The sequence below is a fragment of the Triticum aestivum genome, chromosome 5B (genome assembly GCF_018294505.1).
Source record: "Triticum aestivum cultivar Chinese Spring chromosome 5B, IWGSC CS RefSeq v2.1, whole genome shotgun sequence".
In the NCBI taxonomy this organism is placed as follows: Eukaryota; Viridiplantae; Streptophyta; class Magnoliopsida; order Poales; family Poaceae; genus Triticum; species Triticum aestivum.
Genome location: NC_057807.1, coordinates 521,640,794 through 521,657,680, shown reverse-complemented (window position 1 = coordinate 521,657,680; position 16,887 = coordinate 521,640,794). Strand labels below are relative to the sequence as shown.

The 16,887-nt window shown below is 58.5% G+C and overlaps 1 protein-coding gene across 1 annotated transcript; it reads left to right on the top strand.

Moving 5' to 3' along the window:
• Positions 1–731: 731 nt before the first annotated feature.
• Positions 732–16,696, top strand: LOC123114948 (uncharacterized). Its single transcript, XM_044536300.1, has 2 exons — positions 732–938; positions 15,562–16,696. Exons 1-2 carry the CDS (start codon positions 732–734, stop codon positions 16,423–16,425), a joined length of 1,071 nt encoding a protein of 356 aa, XP_044392235.1. The 3' UTR covers positions 16,426–16,696.
• The last annotated feature ends 191 nt before the right edge of the window (positions 16,697–16,887 follow it).

Sequence of the window (16,887 nt, the reverse complement as noted above, 5' to 3'; positions counted from 1 at the left end):
CAACCCAAAGACGGACCTGTGGGAGTCGGCCTCCCTGGAGTCGGCCGACTCCTCCCCGGGCCCCACGAGCCATTAACCAGATAAGATGGGGAATGGCGACAGTGATCGCCCGATAGAGGACGGCACTGTTGCCACGACCCGATGACCGAGCCTGCGTCATCAGGAGTGCCGCTACAGTATCAAGCCTGTCCGCGGGACCCGCCAGTCGGCGGCCCCCAGAAGCCGGCGGGAAGGACGGCGGCCTGAGAGACAGACGACTGGGACCCGCGCCCAGCCGGATTACTATTGTACCCCCGGGGGGGTAGGCCTATATAAACCCCCCGGGGCACCCATGCAAAGGGTTAGGACCTAGAGAGAGATAGACCAGATAGCCCAAGGAAGAGAGAGCTAGCCTTGCCCTCTCCTACCTCCCGAAACAGCTCCAGGAGCACCATTGTAACCACTTTGCTTTAGTGATCATGCGGAGACCCCGCAGAGCAGCAGTAGGGGTGTTATCTCCTAGGAGAGCCCCAAAGCTGGGTAAGTTCCGCCGGCGTGCATGTCTTCGCCTCATCCCGCTTCCAGGCACCGGCGACGTTCTACTCGCTCCCACCATGATAAGCCATCCTTTGGCATATGTCCTATCCAACCCCCGACATTTGGCGCCCACCATGGGGCGAGGTGCACCGTCGTCCGGAGATCTGCTCTAGACGGGAACCCTATTCCTCCCCGGTGAGCACAGCCTGCCCGGCATGCCGGACGGAGTCTGTGCCAACGCGCTGCACGGCGCTAAAATCGCCTATGCGGCCAGCTACCTCGCCGATCTTATCAGCGAGGTTCGCCTCTCTGATGAGCCTGCGCTCGACGCAGGCACGAGTGGCCCCGAGAGCCTCTTTGCGGGCCACCTCGACCAACTCCACGTCACCGGCGAGCCTGACGCGTTCCCCATCAACGTGGTGGTCTACGACGAGCCGCTCTCGTACGCGGGGAGCGGCGGAAGCACCGTCACTGAGGTCCTCGTCCTCGAGCACGGCGAGCGCTCCGGCGAAGGAGCGCACGACCCGTTTGACGCGGCCCTGCGAGACCTTGCAGCGCCGATTCCAGAAGACGCCGACGCCGGGACGCTGGAGGCGCTCCGCCTTCAGCTCATCGAGGGCGCGAAGAAGCTGGCAAGCATGAGGCGCTTGTCAGAAGCTTACCAACGCGAGATGGATCGCGCCGTAGGCGGCTCGCCGGCCCCGACCGGGCCTAGCCGCCTAGGCGCGGTCCGACAGCACGGCGCGGCAATCGCCAACCTCTTCGGGGCTAATTGCCCTGTGTATGCCACGCCCGCAGAGAATATCCGTGCCGCCCAGGCGGCGGCAGACGAGCTCGACAACTTCGAAGGCAAAGAGCGCCGCATAATGACGGAGCGAGTTCAGCAGCTCCTCGACGCGGCTGCCGCGCAGAATGATGCCGGCTGCTGCACCGAGGCGCCTCAGCGCCAAAACGACGACCCACCGCCTCGCCGAGACCAAGGTGCGACGTCTCAGACACCGACTGGCGGGGGCCGTGGGAAGAAGGACAAGGAGCCAGCTGTCAGCTGCAGTCGGACTCACATCACCATCGAGCGCGACCAAGACGGCCGCCCAAAGCGGTGGAACGGCGGGACGACTACCTGCCTCCCCCTCCTCACAGAGAAAGGCGAGTCTCCCTGCCGCCCGTGGAACATCCGACTCTCGGCGACCGCCTTGGCCGCCGAGAGGAAGTCAGAGAGAACGACGCCCGCCACCAGATCGACCGACTCCACCGATCCCTGGCGCTGGAAGAAGAAGACGAGTTGGGTCCCCCCTTCTTTGGACCCCGCATCCGGGACGAGCCCTTTCCCAAAGGGTTCACTCTCCCCCGAGACATGCCCAAATATACCGGCACCGTGAAGCTGAAAGATTGGCTGATCGACTACTCCACAGCCATCAACATAGCGAACGGCAACAAGCGTGTTGCCGTAAGATACGTCCCGCTCATGCTCCAGGACTCGGCCTGGACATGGTTGAACAGTCTGAAGCCTCGCAGCATCAATAGCTGGGTCGACTTCACCGAGGCTTTCGTCCGCAACTTCACGAGCACGTACAAGCGACCTCCCAAGCCACGCCAGCTCTCCTTGTGCGTACAAGGCCCTGACGAGTCTACTCGCGACTACCTCACGCGCTGGGGCGAACTCCGGAACTCCTGCGAGGGCGTGCATGAGGTGCAGTCCATCGAGTACTTTACTGTCGGGTGCAGAGAAGGCACCCTCCTCAAGCACAAGCTCCTCTGCGACGAGCCGGAGACCCTCGATGAGCTGCTGATCACAGCGGACAAGTACGCCATGGCCGACTCCTCCATGAAGGCGGAGATTCGGGTCAGCACAACTGGCAAAGTCACCCCCCAGGCTCCAAGAACTCTGGCTGGAGACTCCAGTTGGCGGCAACAGCAGAGGACCAGCAATTGGAGGGACCGCCTCCGGTGAACCGGCAGAAGGGCGGCAAGTCCAACTGGCTGCCGGCTTTCTCCTACGAACAAACTCTAGATGGTCCCTGCAAGTTTCACAGCGGTGCAAAGCCATCAAACCACACCACTAGGAAATGCCACTAGCTGACCAGAATCGCCAAGGGGGACGGCCTGCTCCCTCCCGCTCCTGCTGGGCCGTCTCCTCCACCGTCGCCCCAGCAGCCGGCCGTCAGGCCAGTCGGCGCAAGACAAGACCAGTTCCCAGATGAGCACGGAGCCTATGTGGTGTTCACCAGTGTAGCGGATGACCGGCGCAGCAGGCGCCAATAGCAGCAAGAAGTGAATGCGGTTGCATCAAGCCCTCCAGAGTTCATGCATTGGTCCGAGAAGCCTATCAGTTGGAGCAGAGCTGATCACCCAGAGGTGATGCCGAGTCCAGGCTCCTACGCCTTGGTCTTAAGCGCCACGCTCGCCACAGATAGATGGGCCGCTCGCTTTTTGCGGGTACTGATAGACGGAGGCAGCAGTATCAACATCCTGTACAAGGATACAATGGAGAAATTGGGAATCAAGCGAAGATAGCTCCAAAGCAGCCGGACCGTGTTCCACGGAATCGTTCCTGGCCTTTCCTGCTCGCCAATCGGCAAGATCCTAATAGATGTCCTCTTCGGAGACAAGGATCATTTCCGACGAGAGCCAGTTTGGTTTGAGGTGGTAGACCTTGAAAGCCCGTATCATGCACTGCTTGGCCGACCCGCCTTGGCCAAGTTCATGGCGGTCCCCCACTATGCCTACCTCAAGATGAAGATGCCGAGTCCCAAGGGAGTCCTAACCGTGTCCGGCGACTACAGGAAGTCGTCCGCTTGCGCGGCCAAAAGCAGTCGGCTGGCCGAGTCCTTGGTGATCGCGGCTGAGAAACGGCTTCTTGATCGGGTCGTGGCAATGGCTGGCAAGCAGCCTGAGTTATCGCCCGACCCCAAGGAGTCGGAAGCAGAAGGATCATTCAAGCCGGCCAGAGAAACAAAGAAGATACCGTTGGACCCAGAGCACCCGAAGAGGTACGCTGTCATGGGCACAGGCCTTGACAGCAAATAGGAAGGCGAGCTCGTCGATTTCCTCCGTGAGAATCGCGACATCTTCGCATGGTCCCCCAAGGACATGCCTGGTGTCCCGACGGAATTCGCCGAGCACAAATTACACGTCCGATCTGATATGAAGCCCGTCAGGCAGCCCTTGCGCCGCCTGTCAGAAGAAAAAAGAAGAGTTGTTGGAGAAGAAATAGCCCGGCTCCTGGCAGCCGGCTTCATCATGGAAGTATTTTTTCCAGAGTGGCTGGCAAACCCAGTACTGGTGCTGAAGAAGAACAAGCAGTGGCGGATGTGCATTGATTACACGAGTCTCAACAAAGCCTGCCCCAAGGACCCATTTGCTCTACCGAGAATTGATCAGGTGATAGACTCCACAGCTGGATGCGAGCTCTTGAGTTTCCTAGACGCATATTCAGGATATCACCAGATCAAGCTGAACCCGGCTGATAGACTGAAGACCGCCTTCATCACGCCATTTGGAGCCTTCTGCTACCTGACCATGACGTTCGGTTTGAGAAACACCGGCGCCACCTTTCAGCATTGCATGCAGAAGTGCCTCCTGAAGCAACTCGGTAGAAATGCCCACGTCTATGTGGATGACGTGGTGGTGAAGACGGAGAAGTGTGGAACCTTGCTGGAGGACCTCAAGGAAACATTTGAGAATCTGCGCTGATTCCAGATCAAGCTCAACCCAGAGAAGTGCGTTTTCGGAGTACCAGCCGGCCAGCTCCTCGGTTTCCTGGTCTCCGAACGCGGCATAGAGTGCAATCCTGTGAAGATCAAGGCCATCGAGAGGATGGAAGCACCCAGACGACCGTTAGATGTGCAGAAGTTCACCGGCTGTTTGGCATCCATCAGCCGATTCATTAGTCGGCTGGGCGAGAAGGCTCTCCCCTTGTATCAGCTCATGAAGAAGACGACCTTCTTTGAGTGGACTCCCAACGTGGACGAGGCTTTTCTCCAGCTAAAGAAGATGTTGACTACTCCTCCTGTGCTGGCGGCTCCGACTCCCAAAGAGCCCATGCTCCTATACATTGCCGCCACCAGCCGAGTAGTCAACACAGTCATTGTAGTCGAGCGCAAGGAGGAAGGCAAGGCGCTACCTGTCCAGAGACCAGTATATTACTTGAGCGAGGTGCTGTCGACCTCCAAGTAGAACTACCCTCATTACCAGAAGATGTGCTACGGCGTGCATTTTGCCGCCAAGAAATTGAAGCTTTACTTCCAGGAGCATCCAATTACCGTGGTCTGCACAGCTCCACTGGCCGAGATCATCGGAAGCCGAGATGCTTCTGGCCGAGTGGCCAAATGGGCCATTAACCTGGCTCCCTACACCATCTACTACGAGCCCCGCACCGCTATCAAGTCACAAGCACTGGCCGACTTCCTCATCGACTGGGCCGAGACCCAGTATCTGCCGCCAGCGCCTGACTCCACCCATTGGCGGATGCACTTCGATGGCTCCAAGATGCGCACCGGCTTGGGAGCCGGTGTCGTCTCACTTCCCCCAAGGGCGACAAACTCAGATATGCACTACAGATCCACTTCGCCGCCTCCAACAATGTGGCCGAGTACGAGGCGCTCATCCACGGGCTCCGGCTTGCCAAAGAACTCGGCATTCGCCGGATCCTATGTTATGGTGACTCTGACTTGGTGGTCCAGCAATCATCTGGCGATTGGGACGCCAAGGACGCAAATATGGCGAGCTACCATTTTCTCGTCCAGCAACTCAGCGGATACTTCGAGGGGTGCGACTTCCTCCACGTGCCAAGGAACGACAACGACCAAGCAGACGCCTTGGCACGAATCGACTCCACTCGCCAGGCAATACCATCTGGTGTCGCCCTCCGGCGCCTCCTCAAGCCTTCTATCAAGCCGTCACCCGAATCAGATTCAATCTATGTGCCGGCTCCACCTGAGGAGAACGGATCCGACTCCAGGAAACATACAGTCGAAGCCGCACCGGGGACTTCAGAACCCGGCCCGGGGACTGCAGTAGCAATATCGAAGACTCCAGAGCTCGGCCCGGGGACTGCTCAAGTCGGCCCCGGGACTTTGTCAAATCAGCAAGCGGCTGCGGACTCCAACCCGCCGCCTCCCAGCCCGGCCGCCCTTATCCAAGTCGCACTAGTGGCATTTGAAGAAATAGCAGCACCTTCATGGGCCCAGCCCATCCTCAGATTCTTAGTAAATAGAGAGCTGCCAACTGATGAAATCTTGGCTCGGCAAGTGCAACGCCGAGCAGCAGCTTACACCATAGTCAACAGAGAGCTGGTTAGGCACAGCGTTACTGGCGTCTTTCAACGCTGCGTCGAGCCAGAACAAGACCAGACAATCCTCAGAGACATCCATGAAGGCGAGTGCGGTCACCACGCAGCCTCCAGGGCACTCGTCGCCAAAGCCTTCCGGCACGGTTTCTTCTGGCCAACCGCTCTGGAAGAGGCCAAAGAGTTAGTCCAAAAGTGCAAGGGGTGCCAGATTTTTCGTTCCAAGCCACATCAGCCGGCTTCCACACTCAAGACTATCCCCATCGCCTGGCCCTTTGCAGTGTGGGGCCTGGACATGGTGGGACCATTCAAGACGGCACGAGGTGGCTTGACTCACCTACTTGTCACAGTGGACAAGTTCACCAAGTGGGTGGAGGTGAAACCCATCAAGAAGTTGAATGGTCCGACTGAAGTGACCTTCATCGCTGACATCACAACTCGGTACGGCATCCCACACAGCATCATCACCGACAATGGCACGAATTTTGCCAAAGGCGCCTTGGCCCGTTTTTGCGCGACACAGGGCATCCGACTGGACTTAGCATCCGTTGCCCATCCGCAGTCAAACATCCAGGTGGAGCGAGCAAACGGCCCCATCTTATCCGGCATCAAGCCTCGACTCGTTGTACCGCTGGAACGATCTGCCGGCTGTTGGCTCGAGGAGCTGCCAGCCGTCCTCTGGAGTCTGCGTACGACTCCAAACAAGTCAACCGGCTTCACACCATTCTTCCTCGTCTATGGCGCCGAAGCCGTCATCCCAACGGACATAGAGTTCGACTCCCCGCGAGTCACCATGTACACCGAGGACGAAGCAGAAGAAGCACGTCAAGACGGCGTCGATCTGCTGGAAGAGGGCCGGCTATTGGCACTCAGCCGGTCCAGCATCTACCAGCAGAGTCTGCGTCGATACTACAACAGGAAGGTCAGGCCAAGATCTTTCCAAGAAGGTGACCTTGTGCTCCGGCTAATCCAGCGAACAGCCGACCAGCACAAGTTGTCGGCACCTTGGGAAGGCCCCTTCATCATCAGCAAGGTGCTAGGGAACGACGCCTACTATCTGATAGACGCTCAGAAGCCCCGAGCGCGCAAGAGGGACGACTCCGGCAAAGAGACAGAGCGCCCGTGGAATGCAAATCTTCTTCGAAGATTTTACAGTTGATGCAGTATGTATCACACTACCCCTTTGTATTAAAGTACTAAGACTTTGGGCCCCCCGAGACGAGCTCGGGGACTGCCCTTTTTGTTATCTGTATGATAAGAATTATGCCTCCGAGTACATTACTTTCATTGCAAGCCGCTTGCCACCGGGCCAGACTAGTCGGTCCGGGGACTCGCCGCCTTGCGCTATGAGAAGCTTCCCGCAGTCATACAAGTAGTGTGCGGTGCCCAATCTGCCTCCTGGCAAATCCGCAGCTCGCAAAGTGACTGTGAGGCAGGCAGGAGTGAGGAAGAACGGGCGCCCACACGAAAAATGGCTAAGGACCTAAAAGCACGAACATAGCGTAAGACGGCCTCCAGCATTTCTGAAGCGGAAAACCGACTCATGAGTCGCTGGCTCGCCGTCTTTATTAGCCTCTATTAAGGACGGCCGACTCTTGGGTAGTCGGCATGTCGCTTTCTATCCGACTTGCTAAAGAAACTCTAAACGGCCAAGTACTTGCCTTCCCAAAGTAGCCAAGCACTTGACCCAGCGACAGTCCGCAGAGCGGCTGTTCGACTGGCAAGGCAGCGATTAAAGGAAGGCGGCAAAGGGAAAAGCCTAAAGAGCAGTAAGCAAGGAAAGACGGAAAGCAGATTAATATTTACATAGGCCCTTGGCCGAATCTTCGAATAGAAGTTCAAGATACACCCCGCGGGTGGAATTGTTCGAATCTAACAAAGTTCTCAAAAGATTACTTAAGACAGACAAGCAAAGGCGGAAAAGGCAGCCAGGAGACGGCATCTGGGATCGGAGGATCGGAGGTGACGGCGGTGTCAGGCGCCGGGGCAGTCGGCTGGGTGGTCTCGGTTTGACCGCCTCCGGCGGCAGTCATTTTTTCCCGACGCGGCTCGTTGCTGGAGGCGCGGTCGAGCTGAGGCTGGCCGCCTACTCCGTCTTCTGGCACATCCGCCTCGCCTTCGGCCTCTGCCTCGTCCTCCTCCTCGGTGCTGGAGTTGATCACCTCCGCCGAGTCCTCGCCATACTCCGGGTTCATCCCGAACCACTCTGGCGGCACTTCCTCACCGCCTTCAGCCCGCTCGGGCACGAAGACACTGGTGTCCATGTACTCGTCAATGGCCGCCGCACGCTCGACAAGGGCGCCCTCCACGGCGTCTAGCTCGGCCTGGGCTTCTGACCGGAACGCGGCCAGACGGTCCAGGTCCAGCCCTGGATACCACGCCTTGACGAACTCCAAGGCCCGACGTGCTCCGGCCCGGGCCGAGGAGCCCTTCCAGGCCTTAAGACGGTCGGCAGCGACCTCCAGCCAGTCGGCAGTTCGGCTGGCGGTGCCCAGAGCCGGCGTGCCTGGCCATAGGGTGGCAACTGCCTGGGCGCCGGCACGCTGAAGCCGGCGCATCAGCCGGCTAGCCGGACGAAGACGGGCTTCAATACTCAGAAGCTGCTCATCGATGGCTCGGGGCATTAGCGGCGATCTCCTCACCGTTCGCCCTTCGCGCCTCACGGGCAGCCTCGATGGCCAGAGGGACTGCCAGCGAGTGACCAGGGAAGAAGTCTGCCAAGACAAAAAAGAAGCAAGTCGAAAAATCATAAGTCGGCCTGACACATAGCCAGAAGCCCGAAGAAACGAAAGAAACTCACCATCAACGATATCCTCGATCTCGTGGAAGCCGGAGGTCGGCATCGCCTTCCTGTCAGTCCAGGAGGAGCGCGCGCTCTCGAACTCGGCCAGGAGGGCGGTCTCCCTCCTCTCGGGCTCGTCCTGCGCCTTCTTGAGCAGCTCCTTCTGCTCGGCTAGCTGCGCCGCCAGCAGGTCACGTTCCGTGGCGAGCTTGCCACACTCCTCCTCCTTGGCATGACGGGCGGTATTGGCCTCGCCTAGCTACTCCTGAAGTACGGCGTTGGCTTCTGAGGAGCGAAAGAAGAGACAAAATAAGTCGGCAGCAAAAAAGATCGCTGGGAAGATCCGGCCCGACTGCTCAGCAGTCGGCCCGAATCTCGGGGACTACAGCCTGCGGGTGCACCAGCGCGCCTCCGCGAAGAAGAAGAACTCACTCCGGCTTTCCGACAAGTCGGCAGCCCGCTTGCTCAACTCCTCAACATTGCGGTTGAAGGCAGTGGCGCGGAGGTTGTGATACTCCTGCAATAAGTCATTGAAGACTAAGTTAGTGTTTGGAACTCGCCAGAGGGAGTTCCGAACCGCCTGCTCAGCAGCCGGCTCGGAACTCGGGGACTACACCCAGTGGGTGCGCTGGCGCGCCCCCACAGAGAAAAACAAGAATCAAGAAGGAGAAGAAACTTACTCGGACGGCCGTTCGCGCGGCCAGGTGTGCTCTGGTGCAGGCTTGAAGGGCGTCGCCTTTGGCCCGCAACTTCGCCTGGACTTCCAGGAACAATTGATTTAGTGGCCCAGTGCCGCCGCCGCGCACCCATCCGATGGGCGCGGCGCTTGTGGCCTCAGCGTCTAGGGTTGCCGAGCTGACAGCGCCGGTCTCCCAAGGTCGCGGCGCCGAGGTCGCCCTCTCAAGACGGCGGCGCGCCGGCGAGGCGACTTGGAGAAGCAGCCGTGCCTCGGCCTCGTCCATGGCCGGCGGCTCCGACGGACCCACCGGCTGTTTGCCGTGCGGTCTCCCAGACGGCGGTGGAGGCGGCGGTGGCGGCACGAGAGTGTCCGACATGAAGGCCTCGCCGCTCTCCTTCTCCACGACAGGGTTCTCGGTGCCGGCTTCCCCGGTCTACCCCGTGAACTCCGGACGCGGCGGTGCAGACGATAGTGGGGGGACGAGCATCGCCGATCGGCGACGTGCGGCCTCCTCGGCACGCCGTCTCGCCGCAAGGGCGGCTTCGGCATCATCCAGCTTCTTCTGGGCGGAGGCGGCCGCCCTGTCGGCCTCCGCCTTCTCCAGACGGTCGGCCTCCTCCTCCTCGCGCCTCTCTCGTGCATTCTGCTCCGTCGCCTCCCGAAGGTCGGCGGCGTCTCTGCCGACCCCATGACGGAGGGGACGGCGACTCTCTCAAGGGAAAGAGGGGCCCTGAAGAAGAGTGAAGGGAGTATATAAATGAAGACCCGGACAAGATTCAACAAAAGAGAATAAAAGAGCGTGAAGACTTACGCGGAGACTAGCGGCGGCCTTCTCACTTCCCTTCGAAAGCGGTTGGCCTTCGCGGCCGCGTCCTCTCGTCTGGTCGCGGCGGCCGCCCCCTTGAACTTCTTCAATTTGCCGCCGGGCGCACTCGGCCCGGCGTGACGCCTCTTCGCGCCGCCTTGGCCGACGGAGAGGCCGGCGCCCGACGGGCCGATCCTCAGCTGGTGGCGCGGAGCGACTTCGCCTTCGGCGTCGTCGTCAGGCCAATCGGCGAAGGTGGCCGAGGGCCTGAAGTCGCCTTCTGCCCCTCCTCCCCCGCCTTCGGCGTCGGCTTCCATCGCCGCCGCCCCCAAGTAGGGGTCGTCGACGTCGCTCTCCGCACGGTCGAGAACATACTCGCGGGGCTGTCTCGTGGCACCGGCGGCAGGCTGCATAAGAGGATTCTAGCTCAGAAGAAACCGACAAAAGTCAGAAGTCGGAGTCAGCTGCAAAGAAGACAAAACAGTAGGGAGACGCGACTTACCACTGGTGGAGGGTTGTCGTGCGAGTACGGCTCCTTGCCGAACTGTCAGTCCTCCTCGTACTCGCAGTGCGCGATGTAATTCACCATGTTCGCCACCTCCTTGCGGGGCATCTCCTTGGTGCTCATCCGACTTGGGTCTCAGAGGCCGCTCATCTGACAGATCAGGTGAGGCCGGCCTTGGAGCGGGAGAACTCGGCGCGCCATGAAGGCGGCCAGCAAGTCGGCCCCGACGAGTCCCTCCGACTGCGTCAAGACTCAGAGTCGCGCTATGGTGGCGGCTCCGGCTGGAGTCAGCGTCTTGACTCGATGGGACCAGCTGGGAAGCCTCCCAGTCAGGGGAGCGGTGTTGTAAGGCGGCAAGTTGACCCAGTCGCCGTCGGAGGCGAGGTTCTTCACGTAGAAGTACGAGCGCTGCCACATCTTCACCGACTTGATCAGCGTGATGGGAGGAAAGGGGTTGTCGGCGTCGAGCGCCGCATCGCAATGAAGGCGCCGCACTGAGCCGGCACGCTAGCGATGTGCGTGCCGAGCTTAGAAGAGAAGAATTCTCCCCACAGCTCGATGGTGGGGAGAACACCGAGGAAACCTTCGCACAGAGTGGCGAAGGCGGAGAGCAACACCACCGTGTTCGGAGTGAGGTGGTGCGGCTGAAGATTGTGGAACTCCAGGAACAAGCGAAAGAAGCCTCTCGCCGGCAGCCCCAGGCCGCGCATAAGGTGCGAGCGGAAGATGACCCGCTCACCCTCTTCCGGCGCCGGCCGGATTTCCCCCTCCGGCGCGGCGTGGGCGCGCACGAGGTCTGCGCTGGGGAGACGGCGTGTCCGGCGGAGGAACTCGATGTGTTCTTCCTCTACCTCCGAGCCGTCCCATACGCCGGAGCGCACGGCAGGGGCCGCGACGGAGGAAGAGCTCATCGCCGCGGTATGGCGTGCTCTTGCTCAACGGCGGAGGAAGGAGGGAGAGAAAGCAAGATAGAGCGGGGAAGAAGGGCGCGCGAGCTGTGCCGCTTCGCTTCCCCCGCCTACTTATAGACCTACGGGCTGAGAAGCCGAGGGGGCGGGCGTGGGATTAACTGCGCACGATGTCCCACGCCGCCCCACGATTTACCCCACGAAGTTACTACGCGCAGTAACTACGTGGGAAAACCAACCGTCCACGGCCGCAACGGATCTGTTCGTATGCCGAGGCGCGGTAGTGGCGGGCCCCGCCTGACGGCCCGTCCCGTCGCGCGCGTGGGTAGGCAGACTGTTCTCCCCACGTGGCGCCACGTGATAGGACTGCCCCGATGGCAGCGGGGAAGCGTATCAGGCACGCTGCCTGGTTTCCTGCCGCGACTTTTGAACTGCGGCTCTTCACTAAAGCTCCGACTTTCGACAGTCGGCCCTAGGGAAGACGGCAGCCGAGTTCCAGAGTCTGCACTTTTAAAGATTGAAGCTATTGAAGCCCCACAATGCAGCGACCGCAGGGCTTCACCAGCTTCGGGGACTACTGTCAGAGTAATGGGCCACGGGTAGGCTAACCCGAGCCCCAAGACATTTCAAGACATCGGGGCAGGCCGCGCCCCTCAGGCCGAGTCCCAGGAGCGACTCCAAAATATGCCGAGTCCCAGACGGCGACTCCCAAAAAAGCCGACTCCAAGCTGGCGACCTCCAGAGAGGCCGACTATGGAGAGTCGGCCCATGACTCCTCCCTCATCTCGAAGTACGACACAGGGTACGGTCACGGCATGGCCGTTCCCCCTGCTTACGAAGGGCCGACATGGCTGCAGTGAGCCGTATCGCTGGAAGATCTCTGGCGAGATACGACACTGTTGCCATGCCTGCCCTGACCTCAGCCACAGTGTGCAGTACACTGTGTCCATGACGCCAGCCTGTACGACCCGAAGGCGGCGGGGCCACCTATCAGTGGGTGGGCCGAAGGCGGCCTGGGCAACCCAAAGACGGACCTGTGGGAGTCGGCCGACTCCTCCCCGGGCCCCACGAGCCATTAACCAGATAAGATGGGGAATGGCGACAGTGATCGCCCGATAGACGGCGGCACTGTTGCCACGACCCGATGACCGAGCCTGCGTCATCAGGAGTGCCGCTACAGTATCAAGCCTGTCCGCGGGACCCGCCAGTCGGCGGGCCCCAGAAGCCGGCGGGAAGGACGGTGGCCTGAGAGACAGACGGCTGGGACCCGCGCCCAGCCGGATTACTATTGTACCCCCGGGGGGTAGGCCTATATAAACCCCCCGGGGCACCCATGCAAAGGGTTCGGACCTAGAGAGAGATAGACCAGATAGCCCAGGGAAGAGAGAGCTAGCCTTGCCCTCTCCTACCTCCCGAAACAGCTCCAGGAGCACCATTGTAACCACTTTGCTTTAGTGATCATGCGGAGACCCCGCAGAGCAGCAGTAGGGGTGTTATCTCCTAGGAGAGCCCCGAAGCTGGGTAAGTTCCGCCGGCGTGCATGTCTTTGCCTCATCCCGCTTCCAGGCACCGGCGACGTTCTACTCGCTCCCACCATGATAAGCCATCCTTTGGCATATGTCGTATCCAACCCCCGACACATCATTAGGAGAGTGATGTGATGGACAAGTCCCATCCATTAGCTTAGCATAATGATCGTTCAGTTTTACTGCTATTGCTTTCTTCATGTCAAATACATATTCCTTCGACTATGAGATTATGCAACTCCCGGATACCGGAGGAATGCCTTGTGTGCTATCAAACGTCACAACATAACTGGGTGATTATAAATATGCTCTATAGGTATCTCTGAAGGTGTTTGTTGAGTTGGCATAGATCGAGATTAAGATTTGTCACTCCGAGTATCGGAGAGGTATCTCTGGGCCCTCTCGGTAATACACATCATAAGCTTGCAAGAAAACGACTAAGGAGTTAGTCACGAGGTGATGTATTACGGAATGATTAAAGAGACTTGCCGGTAACGAGATTGAACTAGGTATGAGGATACCGACTATCGAATCTTGGGCAAGTAACATGCCGATGGACAAAGGGAATTACGTATGTTGTCATAATGGTTTGACCGATAAAGATCTTCATAGAATATGTAGGAGCCAACATGGGCATACGGGTTCCGCTATTGGTTATTGATCGGAGAGGTGTCTCGGTCATGTCTACATAGTTCTTGAACCCATAGGGTCCGCACACTTAACGTTCGATGACGATATAGTATTATATGAGTTATGTGATTTGGTGACAGAATGTTGTTCTGAGTCCCGGATGAGATCACGGACATGACGAGGAGTCTCGAAATGGTTGAGAGCTAAAGATTGATATATAGGATGAGAGTATTCGGACACCGGAAGTGTTTTGGGGGGTACCGGGTACTTATCGGGTCATTGGAAGGGGTTCCGGGCACCCCTGGCAAAATATATGGGCCTTATGGGCCAATAGGGGTAACGCACAAGCCACAAGGGGCTTGTGCGCCCCCATATGGGCCGGCCTAGGAGGAGAAGGAAAGAGGGTAAGGGAAAGGAAAGAGTGAAATAGGATTCCCCCTTCCTTCCCTCTCCCCCGTCTTTACTTCCCCCTCTCACAAACATGGCAGGGGGCGCGACCAAGGGCAGGAGCCCAAGTAGGATTCAGACCTACTTGGGGCGCCCCTTGGCCTCTCCCCTTTCCCTCCCACCTATATATATGAGGAAGGGGGCGCCTAGCACACACCTGACAATTGCCTAGATGTTTGTGGCGCCCCCTCCACCGTTTACACCCCTCGTCATATTTTTGTAGTGCTTAGGCGAAGCCCTGCGGAGATCACTTCACCATCACTATCACCACGCCGTCGTGCTGACGGAACTCATCTACTACCTCGATGTCTTGCTGGATCAAGAAGGCGAGGGACGTCACCGAGCTGAATGTGTGCAGAACGCGGAGGTGTCGTGCGTTCGGTACTTGATCGGTTGAAGCGCGAAGAAGTTTGACTACATACCACATTGTGAAACGCTTTCACTTACGGTCTACGAGGGTACATAGACACACTCTCCCCCTCGTTGCTATGCATCTTCATGGATAGATCATTGCGTGTGCGTAGATTTTTTTTTTGTTTTCCATGCAAGGATTCCCAACAGCCGGCGCCAGCGGCTTCCTCGCCCGGGGATGGAGTGGCGGGTGCTCGCCGGATCCCGCGGCATCGGCGGCTGTCTCGCCGGGAGATGGGGGGGCAGGTGCTCGTCGGATCCCGTGGCTCTTTCAGCGAGTGGCTACCTCGCTGGCCAGATCGAGCGGAGTCAGGAGCAGAGGCGCGCGTGGAGCGACGGTGCGGTGCGAGGTCAGGGGCAGCAGTTGGACTTTTTTTTAACCGAGACTAGGAATTTAGAAGAAAATGAGCATATTTTTTAGAATGACATGCGGGCCTCAGTTGTAATAACGGTCAAACTAAACGGAGTTGACTTTGCCGTCACGTCAGCCCTGACTGGTGGGTCCCGCATGTCATAAACGTGTTTAAATAGTCTAAACTGGCTATTTCCCGAAAGTAGTAGTGTTTAGTCATAAATTTAGAAAATTTTGACAGTTTTCGGTCAGTTTTTTAAAGTGGTAGTTCTATGGAACGGTAACCCTGAAGTGGAGGTTTCTTTTGTCAATCAATCCATCTACTACCCAGCCGATTATTGCTCTGACGATTCTCAACAAAAAAAAGATTATTGCTCTGACAATACTTGCCAGTCTCCCGCCCACCTACCCCCTCTGCTTCCATGGCCATGAATGCAGCTTGCATTGCTATACAGAAGTCTTGCACTAGTCTCCCCCCTTTGAACCTTGTTCCCCTTTCTCTCTGAATCCTGAATCCAAACTCCCTAATTTGGCCCTCTACTTGTGAGATCCAAGCTAGAGCGCGTTCGTGTGGCTGATTCCATGTGATCTATCCCAACATTTTCCACCCAACCTTCCATTCCATCTGCTACTTGCTGGATATGGTCCGGGTGGCCACGGGGGGCGGCCGCCGCCGCAAGAATGCCCGGAGGGGGGCTCCGCGGGCGGCCTAGGTTGACGTCGTTCTGGACGAGCTTCTCGACCTGGTGTTCTTGCGCCTCCCCTCGTATCTCGACCTCGTCCGCGCCGCGTGCGCGTGCAGGCGCTGGCGCCGTGTAATCGCGGGCGACGGCGGCGGCTTCCTCCGTCGGTTCGGCTCTCCCCGAGGCGCGTCGTCCCCCCACGTCGTCGGCCGCTACCGCGTCGACGCGCGCCACCAGCACCCGCGTCCGCCTGGCCGTAACCCCGTCTTCGTCCCCTCCTCGCGGCAGAGGGGTACCGTGGCCCAACGGAACCTGGCGCTTGACTTCCTCCCGCGGGGGGAATATGGGGGGCGTTGCTGGGAGCTCGTGGACAGCCGGGGCGGCCTCCTCCTCCTCCTCGCCGACGAGGGGATTTACACGGTGCTCCTCGTCTGCGACCCCCTGGCGCGGCGCTACAAGGAGATCCCTAACTCGGCGTGGTTCCGCGACTGCGATTTCCTAGGCGCCTTCCTTCTTGATGGCGAGGACGCCGGCACGCGCTTCAGCATGTCAAATTTCAGGGTGACGTGCGCCGTCTATTCCTGCGGGCATCGTATCGTCAGGGCCTGCGCCTTCTCGTCCGTTCGCGGCGGCCGCTGGACCTCCGGCGCCGGACGCAGCAGCACTGCAGACTGCGGATTGGGTATCATCCACTTCGCGGGGAGCGACGACGGGTTCGCCTACTGGACGGCCGGGGACAACATTGTTCTTACTCTGGACAAGGACGCCGCCGAGTTCACCTCTTCCGTCTTGCCCGACGACGGGGAGTACGCCGCTCTCCGGAACAAGCACCACGCCACGGAGTACGCCTACCATCAGCCGTGGCCACCTACGATCGAAGCTTGTTTGTCCTAGCTGCCGTGGCTTGGAGATATCCATGGTGGCGTCCCAGGTTCTCAATTCTGCCGTTTATTGTGATGTTCCTTGAGCATGGAGTACCAGGGTCCGTCATTCTTCTGTAGGCATAAAGTGGTAACCAGCTTGTCAATTTTTCAGATCTTTAATTGTGTTTGTTCGTAATCGTTTACTGCTCGGCTCATTGGATTGTATCAGTGCTAGTTTGAACATTTTCCTGGTCTGGAGATTCCTTTCGTAAATGTGAAATTGTTTGTTTTGGATTGGAGAAGTTTGGGCTGACTGTGAAGCAGTAGTAGTATATAAAGAATTTTTTTACTGGTGCTGAAGGGGTTTTACCAACGAAATATTTGGAGATTTCTATTCAAAACACTTAGCTTAGGAACATAGTTTAAAGAAAAAGAGAGGATAAAGTAGAAAACAAGTTGGGTATTTGGCCTGCAGGTTGTAAATTAGTTTTAT